At 35.3% G+C, this 16,004-nt stretch overlaps 1 protein-coding gene across 1 annotated transcript in view; it reads left to right on the top strand.

The window, feature by feature from the left end:
• LOC134847926 (dynein heavy chain domain-containing protein 1-like) overlaps nt 1-15,732 on the top strand; it is a gene marked incomplete at its 5' end in the record, with an annotated part of 29,506 nt that extends 13,774 nt beyond the window's left edge. The window contains 11 exon segments of the mRNA XM_063865215.1: nt 5,285-6,179; nt 6,968-7,112; nt 7,367-7,525; nt 10,073-10,509; nt 10,825-11,111; nt 11,677-11,936; nt 12,424-12,589; nt 12,876-12,990; nt 13,590-13,729; nt 14,279-14,488; nt 15,413-15,732. Coding sequence (XP_063721285.1) covers nt 5,285-6,179; nt 6,968-7,112; nt 7,367-7,525; nt 10,073-10,509; nt 10,825-11,111; nt 11,677-11,936; nt 12,424-12,589; nt 12,876-12,990; nt 13,590-13,729; nt 14,279-14,488; nt 15,413-15,703 — 3,105 coding nt within the window. The 3' untranslated portion in view covers nt 15,704-15,732.
• Nucleotides 15,733-16,004: the final 272 nt, after the last annotated feature.

Raw genomic sequence — 16,004 nt, 5'->3', positions numbered from 1 at the left:
TTTATTCCTTGATTGGGAATTTGATCTAGAAACAAATTGTGTTGTATTCGAATTTGATCTGGAGTAGTTATTTTGACTATTTGGTCTATTGTAATGATTTTGTGATGAATTTTGTGTATTTCTTCGTTCTGGTGATCTTCCTCTATAATTTGAGTTATATGGTGATTGAGTTCTCGTGTAATTGGTATTGTTCGGAAGTGGTTTTCCTGAACTGTTGTTGCTGTATACATTTTTGTTCGGTAGATTTTGATCTTTTTTCATGTACTGATAGAATGATTTATTTGGTTCTTTATATTTTTGAGGTTTGTTTTGATTGTCCTGTTGTTTTTGTCTACATTCAGAAATACTATGTCCGTATCGTCGGCAATAATTACACCATTTTTTGAAAGATGGTTTGCCTTTAAAGTTTGGATGTTTTTCATAAATATTGAGTATTTCAGTGATTTTTTCAACGAGGTCTGTATCTGATTCCTGTATATTGTTGATATTTGTGGTATTTGTTTCAATTCGGTTAACATATTGTAATTTCAGATTTTCTGTTTCTTCAAGTTTCATTGTGATTTCCGCTTGCTCTAGTTTGTCTACTAGTTTTCAAAAATCTAAATCGGGCTCTCGAATTGAGGAGGGATGGGATGCTCTCTTTTTTATTGCTATTTTCCTTAATTGAGGTGTTAAGGTCATCATTAAGATTTCTGTCATTTTTGTGTTTTTATAGTCGTGTGTATTTAATGAATATGCTTTTCGAACTAGTGTTTCGATACGTACTGCTTATTGTTTGATGGTTTCATTTGGTAATCTGCGAATTTCATTACATAAAACTCTTTGCTGTTGTTTGTTTCTTTCGGAGTCAAACATTTTTGAAAATTCTTGTGTAAATCTTTTCCAATTTGATTTTATTTCTATAGGCAATACTGAAAACCATTTTTGGGCTGCGTTGTCTAAGGTTGTCTGTATCAACGCTGTGCGTCGATGTATCCAGTTTTGATGTAGTGGCGTATTAATTGGTTCAGGTCCTATATTTAAAATTAAATTTGCTGTTACTGCATTTAAATAATCTTCTACAGAATATTCAGGGTCTGTTCCTGTGAATACCATTAATGGTTTGTTTGATGTTATTGATGATCCACCCATAAGGTATGGATTCATTGTCATTTGTAATGATTCTGCTGCATTGGGCATTTGTGAGAAATTTGAAAGTTGATTTTTTGTTATTTCGTGTTGTTGAAGGTAATATGGAAGTGGTATTTCATTTTGCATTTGTGTTGGTTGATATGAGTGTGTAATCATTGGGTTTTGTGGCTGAATTGGTTGAAAAGATTGTGTATTAATTGGGTTTTGCATTTGTATTGGTTGTTGATTTTGTGTATCTATTTGATGTGGAGAAAAAATTCTATGATATGTATATGGTTTTTGCACTCCTTGTCCGCGATATTCTTGGGTATATGGTGCAAATATATTTGGTTGTAAATAATCATCATCAGAGGATAGGTAATCCGTTTGATGAGGTGTTTGTTTTTTATTTTTATTCTGTTGAAAGAATTGGTAATTTTCACTACGATCCTGTGGAGGATGTGAATTAGTTTGAAAATTTACTGAGTTGGTTGTTGCCATTGGATTATCCCAATATCGAGATCTTATCTGATTATTATTTTTTTTTCGTGGGGGATAGTTTGTTTTTGATGAATGTGTGTAATTATATTTGTGTTCCGCAAAATTGTTTCTTGTGAACTTTCTGCGTGTTTTTGACGGTATTGTCATGGGTCTATATGTTTGATAATCCATTTCTGAATATTTTGGAGCAACCGAAGGTTTAACGGTTGATTGTAAGGTTACCTGTGCTAGTGAAGTGTTTGTATTTCTTGGTGTTGTTAAATTTGGACGTATCGGTGAAATACTTTGTTGTGTAGTTGTTGTTGTTGTTTGGACAATTTCTTCATTTATGAAGTGTGATGGTGTCTGAATATCTTGTTGAGTGAGATTCCTAGTTCCATTAAGGTTTTCATTGTGTATGACGGACGAATTTAAACTGTTATGTCGCGTATCAGGTAAAAATGTATTGTAGTTTAATGGTGTTGCATCAATGGTTAATGGTACTACTCTTACATAATCTCTTGTATAAGATATTGTACTTATTGCTTGACTTGAGATTGATTGTGGGATATTTATGAATGCATAATGAGACCATTCGGGGTCCCAAACGTAGTCTGATTGTTCTGTGATGGCGGTATCATCGTTTGAATTTTGAGGTCTAAAAATTTTTCTTGCTTGTGAAATTAAATCTATATTATGTGTGAAATAATCTATTATAAACCATGCCAAAATTTTTTGTAAGTCATGTTTTGTATGTTGTGAAACTTCATCTTTAGTGAAATTTTCTTTAATTATATGTAGGAAAGTTGAAAATAGTGTGATTTCATGTCGTACCTTTATATGTTTAGATGTCTCTGTCGGTGAGACATTTGGGATTGGGATTTCGTTTTCTAATATTGAGATATAACTATATATTATTGCAAAAACTTCATTAGTAAATATGGAGTTTGCTCTTTGTGAGTTATGATATTGTATGCTTTTTATTTATTCTGAGAATACTTTTGAAAATTCTAAATCAAGGTCGTCTGTTTGAATTACATATTTGCGATGATTCGGGTTTGGTGAGCTGAATTCTATGGTGTAGGTTCCGTATTGTTGTGTCAAATTACATATATCTTTCAGATAGTGATCAATAATTTGTCTTTTAATTTTTACATCTGGGAACTCTGCTTTACATGGGCTGATTCCGGGTTCAAATAAATTTAGGAGTAAATTCTTGCAAAAATCATGCTGTCCTCTATTATCGGGTGCATCTACGAGGAAGGGGTAGATATCGTCATCATCTGGACTATCTTCACTTGGAGTGTGTGTTTGGCTCATTTTTTCGTTTAATGACTGTTAATAGGTAATTATCGATGTGTCCAATCGGTTGATTCCAATTATATAAATGTACTGGTTTGTGTTTATATTGCTTTTTTATTCTTCTTTTTCCTCTTTTTGATGAATTTGAAGTTGTTTCTGAGTCGGAAAAATATAATTGATCGTGAATGGGGCAATTTTTATCTATAGATTCTTTTAATTTTTAAAGTTCGTCTAAATTGCTGGCTTCTGATTCTGAAAATGCGTTTCTATTTTTGGAAAATCTTTTTCGTGTTATTTGTCTTTGTTTGGTTATTATTTTCCTTTTTAGTGTTTGTCGTTTTGTTCTAATATATCCAACTGTTTGTGTATGAGGTGTGATTACAAGGTCGTATTTTTTGTTATCTATTTCACAGTTGTGTAAAACGATTGTTTGTTTGTTTCCTAGATTTTTAAATGACATAAGGTTTAGGATGACGGATGCAAAATTTGTTAGATGATTTCTATTTTCTTAAACTGTTAGTTCTTACGATTTTTTTTCGTTAGCTTAACCTGGGTCTATCTTTCAGGGTTGGAGAGAAAAGTATATCGATTCCGAAGAATGATTTTTTACTTTCTCGTGGCTAGTATAAGCTAAGGTGTTAACTTACTTAATCTTACTTAGGGGTAGTGATTGTGTTCAAGGGTTGGAGAATAGTAAATCGATCCACAAGTTTCAGGTATAATTAGAACGCGAGTGGTTCGTTAGATACTATTTTAAACTTACTAAGTCTAAGATTTATCCTGGGTCTTGATAAGAGGAGGGTTCAAGTGAAGGATGAATTACCGAAGTTCTTCACTGTTTATCCTAATTTGAATGATTAGTTTTGTTCAAAAATTTCTATTAGTCTTGGGTTTTTTGAAAGGGTTGGATAGTGAATCGACGTTTGAGGTCGTTAGACACTAGCTAAGTGGGTGGGGGAGAACAAAATTGTTCTTTTTGATCCAAGGATAGGCCTTGATGATCAAGTTTTAAATTTAATTAAATAGAAAATGAATTAAGATCCAAGGATAAGCCTTGATGATCTGATTTTAAAATTAAGTGAATTTAAGTTTAAAATGGTTTAAATTTGTTTAAGAAAAAGATTTAGTTTTTTAATGATATTAGTGAGCTTATGAATGCTGTTATGTTTAGGTGATGAAGCTGGGACAACTGATGATTTTATGATTACTAACAGTTTATTGTCATGCTACTAATTCTTGTTTTGATTTTCAATAAATATTTTCCAAACATGTTTTATATAATACTGCAGAATTTTAGGAAAACGATCTGAGATCTTTTTATCGATCGTTATTGTATATTAATAGTTTTGTTTAGCACCTGAGATGATTATGAAGATTGACTTCAAGATTTTATGTTTGCAAATGAAAATCTAAATATAAAAGTCTGTGTTGGCTTTTGCCGTACTATCATATAACTATTTGGTAAGTTTCTACTTTGTCGTATGTCGTCTCTGGTTCGAGGTCTTCTTGCAATTCCGGATAGTTCTGTTATCGTTCGGAATATTGGCTCTGATCTATTGAGTCGTAGAGACATTTCGATTAAATTATCGTCGTATAACATTTTAAAAATGTTTTGTCTAAATTCTAATCTTTTTTTGGTTAATTCTAAGCTATTAAGGTCTTGTTCGAGACTTATGGTCGCACCAGATGAGTTAGGATCGATGTGGTTAACTCATAGAGTAATTTCGGATAGGGTACACCGTCTGCTCGTCACGCTATCTTATTTTCGGCCGGATAGATTCGTGCAACTTCTTAGTCTAATACCGATCCTAATCTTACTCTTATACTATCTAGTCTCAGGTTGTTTAACTAGTCTCTGCTAGGCTCAATAGATCTAGGGTATACTGGTTTATTGCGGCTGCTGAAGTTCTCTTGGAGAGGCAACTAATTTCTAAGTTAAATTCAAATCTCTCTGGTGCTGAAATTACAAGTAATTTCAGCACTTACAAATAAGTGGGTTGTTAGTTAAATGGATCATGATTGGTTAATATTAAATACTTTACAGTGGTAAAATATCTAATTTATCCAATCATAAAATATAGTTTAGATCAGGTTCCAATTGTCAGGTATTTTCACAAGACCTTATTTTAAATAACCAATTTGAAGAGCGAAAAATCAGAAAAATTAAAACTTGTAAGTGGTTGACATTTGAGGCAAACTTGAATAAAAACTTTCGCAGAGAAGCTTTGAATTGAACTCTAAGCATAAATGCAATAATAAATTTCTATCTTGTTAGCCCATAAAAATCAGAAGATGATCAATAAAGCAAAACATAGAATTCGCTATGTTTTGATGATCTGCTTGCGACATCAATGATTCAGATTGTTCCGATCATTGATGGGAATTGTTTTAGGACCTCGACGACAAAATCACCTCTAAAGTAGACGCTTTCAACAAATATGGAGGAGTTGAAATGTACAATCCGGATGAAGCAAAAATACGGGAGAGACTTTTCAAGGAAAAAACTGGACTTCTCTTGCGCGACTTCGACAAACTCATTCCTGCAATTGCTCTTGAAATTGCCGCAGAAGAAACCCAAAACGTCACCCAGTTAGAAACTATTCAAAACTCGCTATTCGGCGCCAATTTGTTGACAGATACCCAAGATCAAGACACCCAGAGAACCACCGGAAGAATCATGGACATGGATTTGTACCGAATGCCGAAAGAACCTGCAGCTTTTGCTGGGTCTAAAAGCAAAGTTATTCCACCAATCGGAAAACCGAAGTTCGCGCCTGAATACAATCTCAATTCGCCCTCTAGTGGTGAAATGGCTGGAGTCGCACATGCTCAGCATTTGATGAAAGCGAATCATTTGAAAATAGCAAAATTCGTTTACCTTCAACCTGTCAGCACCGAGGAGCCGTACAGTTTAGAGCTGATTGACAAAAGACATGCAAAAGGGGAACACTATCTGATGTCTAACTTTGGGATTTTGAGGGTTCACAACGATGGATTCGTTGAATCAATGTCGCTGGCTGACTGGCATCGCGAGGCTCTCATCTACCGGACTCTTAGAAGTCTCAAATTTTTCAAACAGTTTAAAATTAAAAAGCACTTCAAATTGTGGAGACGTGGGGCAAACTTGAACAAAATGACCAATGTGAGGCTGTTTCTGGAGGAGAGACTGCTTCTTGGGACGCCTTCGTTCAATGTGGCCTTCTGCCATTTGCACAAGTTGCTAATGGAACTTGAAACTGTGGGAGTGGTGCCTGTAATAGAGGTTGTGGATCCTATAACGCTAGCAGGTGAATTTTTGTGGAATGATTTTATTTGAAATACTAGGATTTAAATTTTGAACCATATTTTTTGTTCGTCTTCTGTTGCTCCGACCACTGAAAAAGGGGGAACTTTGTATTCGGGTGTGTTTTAGGTTTTTTTTTCTGTTTTGTTTTCTGCGCAAATGCAGGTACCAAACATAATCATTAGAAAGTATCAAGCGATATATCATGTTAAAGCCCTGATTTGTAGTTGCGATTTGGACCCTTCTAAAATATTCCAAAAAAAATTCCGCAGCTTAGAGGAAATCCGCTTTAAACTTTTTGCAGCGCACGTGCAATTTGAACCCGAAATCATATGATTGCTGGGCAACATCACTACCGATGCGCCACAACGCTTTCTTGAGAATAAAAAAAAATCCTTGTTTTCAATTTTTTTCTATTTTCTGAACAAATTTTTGATAAAACCATTGTCAGATGTGTGTATTATGCACTCACTATCAAATGAACCTAAAATTCTAGGCTTTTATTCATAACCGCTTATAGCCCAACGAACAAAAACCATCATCAAAGATAAGTTGCGTTTTTTTCTAGATTTAATTTTTGTGATCGGAACTTTCGTTGCTCCTTGCACAGCAACCGGTTGCCTTTGTTTCTTGGAACTTTTTCTTTTCTTAACATACTTTGTAAATACTAGTTTGATTTTCTTTTCCTTTCCGAGAATTCCAGTTCATTTATGTTTACACTGGAAGACTGATTAGCTAGGCAAATCGTTTCTGCATCTATTTTGAACACGAAAGCCAGTTATGCATTTTTAGAATTCCAAGAAGTTGTGCAGACGAAAAAAATATTCCTTCAGAAAGTGCTGAAAAAGTTCTACGAGTATTCTGCTATCATCATCAACACCACTCGTGATAAAATCCTGGAGAAGCTTCAACTGTGTGAACAAAAAGTGAACACCAAGTAAGATTCGAACCCAAAACGTCAACTTTGACAAAAATTAAAAGAACAAACGAAATATTGCAACAATTTTTTATTCAAAACTGAATTAATCTTAAGAACTGTTTGAAAGATAATTTTTTCATAATAAGTCTCGTTATTAATGTCTTCCGCGACAATAAATCTCTTTTAATTTTTTAATAATATATCCCTATTAATTATTTATGTCGTCGACGAAAAAAAACTGAAAATTTTTTGGTGAGAAAAAATATGTTTAGGCCGAAGGCACACGTGAAGGTGAGTTTGTCGCAGCAAAAGGCGATTTGTGAGGAAAATGAGCGCAAACTTCTTCTTGCTAGAAGGGAGGCACTTCAACTGGGAAACTTCGTGCAGTTATTCGAGCGATATGTGGCCGAATATTTGGTCACATTCACAAGGTAGCATTTAAAAAGTAATGGGTTTTTTCACGCTCCTCTCATCGTCTAGTTTTTTGTAAAACTTTCCAATTTTTTCCAGTCTGTTCTAGCTTTAAGGAACATTTCTAAAATTTTGATGACCGAAGAAAAAGTGTTATACTAAAACCTGCAAGTCTATTTAATTTTACCATCTCATTTTCATCAATGGTTAAGTCCAATATAGATCAAAATAAAGTAACCAGTGCAGGATTTTCTTGAGGGGGGTCGGATTTTCAATACTTTTTTGACATTTTATCGACATATTTTTAGGTCGACCAAAACGATTTTCCGAGCTCTCCCAAATCACTACAAGGACCCTATTTTGACCAAATATTTAATAGAAAAATTTTTAGGCACTTTTTAGAAAATTTTGACCAGAAAAAAATTGTGTCGTTTCGGCGCTCGCTCTCCCTCAAAATTAGTATTTATAATAATAATAAATTGTTTCTAAACGATATCTAGTTATGAAGTTATTTATAAAAAAATTTATAAACACAAATTAGAATCGTTTAGGGGAACACCATTAAGCCAACACGGCCCGTTTTCAGGTGTCTCATTAAGGGGAGAACAAAAAAACAATTTTTTGATCCAATGCAATGGACCTTTCTACCGGTAAACCTTTATTAAACTTAAAACCTCTCTATTCGCACCTTTAGACCATTCTCTATATTAAAAAAAAAACTTATTTCTTTTGTTTTCTCGGGTAGTCTTTTCTACCCATAGCCTAGAAACCAACAGAAACAAGTTCTACTTGTTTATTGGCGCCGAAGGCGCCCTTAGAAAAATTTTAGGATCCTTCAACTAAAAATGGATATCTCAAATTAGTGCAAAGAGGGACCTTTTAAGTCGACAGGGGTTCGAATACCTGAAGGGCGCCCCTCCCACCTAAATCCACTGGTTCAGCTTCTGATTGTTTTGCTAATTAGAACACATTATTTTGATCATAATTATAATTGATGTTTCATGAATCAATCATTACATACAGAATAATTTTACAAAATCGTTGCTAAATTTCACAATACTTGATACATCATCGATGAAATTAATGAACAAAGGGGCCCTAACACAATCCTTTGAGACACAACAATCTGTATCTTTTAATTCAAAGTATTCGGTATTAATTTGAACATAGTTTTTGTCATCTAAGTTTTTACCAATTCGAACATTTTACCTCGCAGGCCAAACAAAGCAACGGCACTTTTTTCTAAAAAACATATATCACAATTACCGTTGTCGAAAGTTTTTAAAGATCAATTCAAGTACTGTCTTTTTTATGTGCAATTTATAACTTAAATTTGACAATTTGAGTGAGCTCCACTGTGGCTTTCACATCGCTGCGTTTATTTTTACTCCCGAAATTTGGCTTTTTTCAGTTTTTTGAATTTTCAAAAATTGTCAGGCTACGTTCATGCAGTTTGTTAAATAATTTTTGCTGATGACTGACAATAGTGATTTTGGTCTTTAATTTGAGCGTATTTCATGAAAATCAGATTTGAAATTTGAAACGTATAATTTTTGCTAGTTATGAGAAGGCTGCAAAACAATTCTATTCCACATAATTGACGATAACTTTATATAATTCTTATTTTGAGATAGTTTCGTTAATAGCTTTCAAAATTTATTTGATTTACTTTCAAGTACTTTTTATTTCCATGCTCTTTTTAAATTTCTGGGTTGCATATGATATAACCATAGTAAATGTATTAGACCCTCAGTGAACTCAAATATTTCATTGAAAAAAGTTTTTTTTTTAAAAAAAAACCTCATCAACATTTTTATATATTTACCGTGGTAACAACTCGTGGTAACCCTCCAAATCGAAACTTTCGAAACATGTGTCTTATGTTGTTCAAATCTCAGTTAGTGCTATTACTACTGATTTGTCTCGATAAGTAGGAAACATTTCTCTTTCATCAAAATTTCGGGGAAATGATCTTATATTTTAAAGAAATAAAGAAATATCCATTTTCAATCTGTTTGCTTTGCAACATTTGCAATTCTTTTTCCTTACACTATAGTGAACTATACTTTTGCTCTCAAAAAAACTTTTGTTCCAAATCGCGCACAGTACAATTCTTCTCAGCACTGCTGCAAAAAAGTTTCAAAAAATATTAGGAAAAACTTTTTGATGATTTTTTAGCTTTTTAGATTTATTTTTCAAGTGCTGCGAAATACGTTAGAAATTGACACTTTCCTTACCAGCCTTTCAAATTTTGTACTTATCAGCCTTCAATGTTATGTAAAATCACCTACTTTGTGATAAGAGTGTTTTTGGTATTTGATTTTGTGTACAAAACCTACCCTCGACGGTAGTTTTTTAATTACTACATTTAGATGGCGGTCGGATGAAAAAATGTGATCCAATTTTTTAGTCGACCCCGGCTACTTAAAATGTTTGAAGAAGTGTGTTTGGAATAAGCAAAAACATCAACTTTTTGGAGCCAGCAGCTCAAGTAGTCTCCTTTTAGACGAAACTCATCTTATTGTTTTTTTTGTGTAGTTGCAATCAAATTTTTTTTTTTTTTTCAGGAGAGAATTGCAAATATTCACCAAGAAAATGTTGGAAGTTTACTCGCATAAAGACGACTTGGCCAAAGAAAAAGTGGACATCAAACCTTATCTCTCAATTCATCTGACATTTGACCTCGATTGCAAACCAAGAGTTGACCCCGAAATATCAACAGTCACCGAATCCATTATCGAGTCCCTTTCAACCATCATTTCGGCCATTACAGAAATAATCGCGCCTTTTGGATCTACAGTAAACCCTATTCTAGATGGGGCTAAAGGAGTCAAGCCCAAAAAAGGTCAAGGTCATCCGCGGGTGTCTAGTAGTACAGCAGGATCAAGGTCAACTGTTAATCTGCATCGACCCAGTGGTAGCTTGAACAGAGACTTGGACGAAGAGATGTCAACAGGAACCGCGAGGTCCCAGATGTCGGATGCTCTGCTTAATATGTCGATAGGTAAGAGGTTCATTTGACACACCGCTGAGACAAAAAAAAACTTGATTGAGGAGGAGTTTTAGTTTTTTTTGTTACTAGCTTAATTTATAATTTCAGTTTTTTTCAAATACACTTTTGTCGTGATCGGAATATTTTGTGCTGTTCGAATGGCAACTGGTTCTTCTAATAATTAGGGTTTTAGCCCAGTGGTATGTCTACTAGAACCATGAAACATGAATCACGGGAAATATTATGTGTTCTTTTTTATCCCATGATCATTATTAAGTAATTTACCTAACTAATCTTTTAATTTGTGACCCACATTCTTTTCTGAAGGTTCTGGTCTGGAAATCATAGCGGAAGGGTTCATCGGTCAGTATGAAGTTCTTAGTCAAACTGACCTCAGCCTCAAACTGGAACAGGACGAAGTTATCCAGGCACTCAAGTCAGACGTGAAAAGAATGTGGTGTGAGTGTGAACAGAGTGTGAACGAGTATTGTGATGATGGTTTGTGGGTGGTGCCTATTTGTGAGTTCATTCACAATATTGACAAAAGAGAGGCAGATAGTATCGATGACGTCATGAGGAAAGATTTGCCCGAGATTCAAAGGGTTTTGAACCAGGTTGGAATATTTGAAAACCTTGAAAACTTCCGCTTAATCCGCTTCATTGAGAAAAACTTTTGATCCCACAGTTATCGACCCGATTCAAAATAACAAAATGGGAAATTGGTGTAGAAAAAAAAGCATTTAATTAAGTATAGCCGGTTACTGTGCAAATGGCACAGAATGTTCCGACCATAGTCTTTAAAAAAAACATATATTTTTTAAAAATTAGTGTTGTTTTTTCTGTGTGGTGTCATAGTATGATCTGAACAAAAAAAAATAGGTATATTCGACACTCAATAAATAAGCTATTGCGACCCTGCAAACATATTTTTATTGACACAATCTTTTTTTTTCAAATTTTTTTCATGTTCGAATTACGACTGAAAAGGCTTTAATATGATGAATAACTCGACCCATTCCGATGATTATTTGTGTTACCTGATTTTGTGAGAAAAAAAACTAAAATACATCCGAACACAAAGTTCCTCAATATTTTTCAGTTTGTCGGAACAAAGAAGTAGGCATAAATATATTTTTTCAAATAAGTAAAATTTAGTGCCTCAAATTGAATTGACTTCAGACCAAAAGATGGATTGAGCAGTTGGAGACATCTCTAGACTTGGAGTGGGTCTCGCCTGAGCTGCTTCTCAAGGTCAGACAAGACACAGTTCACGTGTACATGATTCCGAGATTGAACGAGTTCATCGAACAGGTGTCCGCGCAACTGTCCAAAAGGGCAATGGGTATTTGTGAGGAGCTCACGCAACAGGCTAATCTGATGGCTGAGTTTTTGCACACGGCAAGTGACATGGGTGTGGCAGTGTTTGCTGGATACTTGAGGTAAGCAAAAACATAAGTAAACAAAATCAACTTCAAGTAAACTGCGCAAGTAGCATTAAAACTCTCGAAAGGATTATCGAACTTAAAAAATATACATTTTTTTGCTTTCTTATGATTTTTCAATATTATGTGTCACTCAAACTCGCACGACGTGTCTGTGTGGTACGTGCAGTGGAGCACAACCGAACAAGAGTTTTTTTTTTCATTCTTTATCGGACAAAAAAAAGCTTTTTAGAGAATTGGTGCTAGCAGTCCAAGGCAGCTTAGCAATATTTTTGGGCGAAGTAAAAAATTGATTAAAAACAGAATTTTGTTCATTGTTCGATTAACTGGATTATATTAGATTTCTTTCGCATATGAAAATCACTTATTTAAAACAACGTGTCCGCAAATAGAACGCCCCGCATTGAATGTATTCTGCGCATAATGCCTATGAACATTCGGATAACACGTTTTTGTGTCGGGATTTACTGGTAAATAATTCTAGCGAAGTGAACCGTGCCAAAGTTCAGCTGGGTGAGGCGAGGCCCCGTCTGGACCATGCCCACTCCTGTCTGCAGACCATCAAGCTCTGCGTCAGGGCACTCACGGAGGAGGAGCTGAACTCAGTGAGAGCAGTTGAGAGCACTCTCTCTGTCGCCCAAAAACAGCAGGTACGCTCTAAAAAAAGATTGTGAAATTTTATCCCAAAAAAGCGGTCGTGAGACGAAAAAAAAAATCATGTTTAAAACACGTGAAAACAGCTGGAGGTTTTTCATTGGTATTTTTGTCAGGGTCGGAAGTTCTGTTTTTTTGCTTAAGTACTATAGGCCTTACAACAATAAATACCAATTACCTTGCCAGGGTCGGAGGCTCTGTTTTTCTGCTAAACTATGTTTATGGCTGAGTTAACCAGTGTCAGCTGCAATTCTGGCTGTTTAATTACTCTCCTCAATTTAGAATGGCGCTAGTGAGTTTGTGCGCAAGAAGCGACTGGAGATGGAGGTGTTGGTCCGGTCTGAGTTCCAGAAGAGAGAGGAGGAAGTGAGGGCCATTCTGGCAGAGAGCCAATCAGGCAAGTGGAGCAAATGGAAAAACATATGCTTTCATTTTGCTTTTTTTCTCGCCTTTTGTGAACTTTTATATCAAAACTTGTTTTGCGCAGATTTTCTAAGATAATAGAAACAACAGAGCAGCAACGAGTCCTCACGCAAAATTCTGAATTTTGATTGGCTGGAAAATATAACTTTTTACCCATTTTTTGAGCCTTTAAAGCTAGCAGGGGGTAAAAAAGGTAGAACTGGGAGGAAGGGCTTACAGGTAGGGAGGGGAGGGGGGGTTAATTGAAGTGATTGGGTGCTAGAAAAATATAAACTGTTAAGATACGATGCATCCTTGATTTTCCTTTCACCTAATTTACTGGTCTTTTACACTACCATCAATTGATTAAGTGCTAAATGTATTAATATTATTATCAGCCTTTTCATGAATACAGGAAAGTGGTCGTTGATTTGGAGATCACCATGATCTGCGCTTGTTGCTAAGGAGATTAAGGCAACATTTTCCAGACCAGAAAAACCGACAATTAAACTGCGTGTTAGGTCTTTCAAAGGGTTTTCCGTTTTAGTACTTTCCCTCATGGATTAATGATCTTTTATTTTTTTATTTGTTCAGAGCAGTTCGTCACTTTGAGTGATTCAGGAGAGGCGGGGGAGACCTCGCAGGCGATGAAGAATGTCAAACAACTGGACGTTCTGAGAGACAAGTGTCTCTACGCTGTCAAGTTGGGAGTGGCTGAGGCCAAGTACTTGCAGGTTCGGACGAGGTGTTTTCTTTGCCGAAGCAATTCGGGTACAAGATGTTATAATTGGGCTCAGCATTTTCTTCTGTTTAGCATACAAGTTTTATGTTTTCATTAGAGAAATTTTCAGGCTCAGCTTTTGAACATTCAAAATAAATTTGTGATGCCAGCCCGTTGCTATTACAAAGGTCTGTTATTTTTACAACATTGCAGACTTTTTGTTTCAAATTGATTAACATTTTAGAAAAATATCCAAAAATGAATTAAATTCTTTCTCTCTTTTGATCACAAACTCTGTGCTCAAACCTCAGCCAAACATTGCGAGAAAAGTTGTAGCATGCAAATTTTTTTAATCTCAACGTCCAGGTTGAGTTTTTCACACAAAAATTCAGAAATCACTATAAAGTGTTTTTCAACCACGCACAGTATTTTCGACACAGTGTTTTTTATTTGTCTGTGGGATTTCTTAGAGATTTTCCTTGGTTATTAGTTTTCGGACAAAACCCAAAACTTTCCACGGGAACGCAAAATGTTTTTGGATTTTCAGTTTGGGGTGTTTCAGATCATAAAGAGTGACGATGGCCCCCCAGGGACGAGGGGTTATAGTAGTGGAAGTAAGGGGGGTGGTGGGGATCTGCTGGAGGGGGGAGTGTTGTGGGATATGTACAGGCGGGTGGAGGCGAGGAGGGAGCTGTGGAAGTTCCTCCAAGTGGCTCACTCCATGATCACAGAGTGGACTCACTTCAAGTTCAGACTTCTCAAAACTCACAAGGTATAATAACTGCTGGGACCAAATGAACAGTCTCCCCCTAAATCAGTTTACGGGGGAGATTGTTCACTTGGTAAAAAGTAATATTTTTCAGTTAAACAGATTTGAGCATAGTACATGCAGGCCAGCATACTGCTTGAATTTGTTGTTTAATTTTTGGGGGAGATTGTTCACTTGGTCTGCTCAGAGGGATGATTGTTCAACTGCTGTACAATTTAAATGCTGTACATAACTTAAAACATTAATTTTGATGTTCCTAACCTCTAAAAACAAGAAAGTGAACAAATGAGGTTGCGGTGGTTCTGGGATTTTGCTGAAGCAGGGTTTTTTAAGTCGACCAAATTTGAAGTAAACTTACAATATTGTGAAGAAAATTTTACAGAACAAGTATGCATCAAATAATCAGTTTTCGGACACTTTTTGTAGGTTTCGATAAACAAGTTGGATTTAGTTTCTTTGGAACCCCATAGTTAATTATAGCCATTGCCATTCAAAAGTCTCATGCAATTTGCCATTCAAAAGTCCCGTTGAAAATCCCAAGCAGAATCTCCGACATGCTTTTTTGTGACAAGTTTTTTTGCTTTTTTTGATCTGCTGCAGTTTCAATTCCGAGGGGAATATGTGCCAATCTGCTTCAAAAAATGTTAGTTTTCTTTTTCGACACAGTTTAAAATCAGGTGGCCTTCTGCTAGTTGTACTTGCTAATTGTACAAGCTAATAAAAACAGGTAATTTTTTCGGCGTCATGATACTTTTTTTCTATCAGCTTCAACAGTCAGAGGGGTTCTATATACTACATATACTTCACCTCGAAGAAATCACAAAATTAACTGATTTCGACGTAGAATAAATAATACTGTAGTTATTTTTTAGCAGATAACCCTAAGCTGAAGTTGTTTGTTAATTTAAGAAGTTGACCTTTTTTCAGGTGCGAGCTAAACTATCTCAGTGGTCTGACTCGATATCAGAGATCCGTCAATACATCCCCGAAAATGACCCGATTTTACTGGAGATGTTGAAGAAGATGGATTACATAACTGAGTTGGTAACGGCGGTTGAATTTATTCAAGACGCATGCAACGACAGGAAGACATGGCGAGAGGCGGTCCAGAAGGCCACGCAAGATGAAGATATTATAGATTTGCAAACAGTTCAAGACTTGATTAAATTTGAATTAACCGGGAGAAATTTATCTCTATTACAATGTTCAAAAAGCTGATAAACTAATCAATCAATCGCGAAATCAAAATAAATTACTATATTTTTGTTCTTTTAAAAAAACTCTCTTTCGTTTTTTTTGAACTTGGAGTTATCTGAAAAACCGGAAACGAACATTACACATAATGTTCGATTTTGTTAGAATGTTTTTGCTGAAAGATTTTCATTCAACAAAAAATACATTTAGAAGTGTTCGTATAAAATTTCGGCCAATCGTTTTCAGCTTCAAAGTCGTCAGCAGTTTCTTTGATGCCTCAAACTGTTGGCCGTTCGGCACCGGTGACAAAATTATGTCCTTCCTC

This window comes from Symsagittifera roscoffensis, chromosome 6, assembly GCF_963678635.1.
Source record: "Symsagittifera roscoffensis chromosome 6, txSymRosc1.1, whole genome shotgun sequence".
Lineage (NCBI taxonomy): Eukaryota > Metazoa > Xenacoelomorpha > Acoela > Convolutidae > Symsagittifera > Symsagittifera roscoffensis.
The sequence above is the reverse complement of the archived record's forward strand: the minus strand, read 5'-3'. Positions and strand labels throughout refer to the sequence as shown.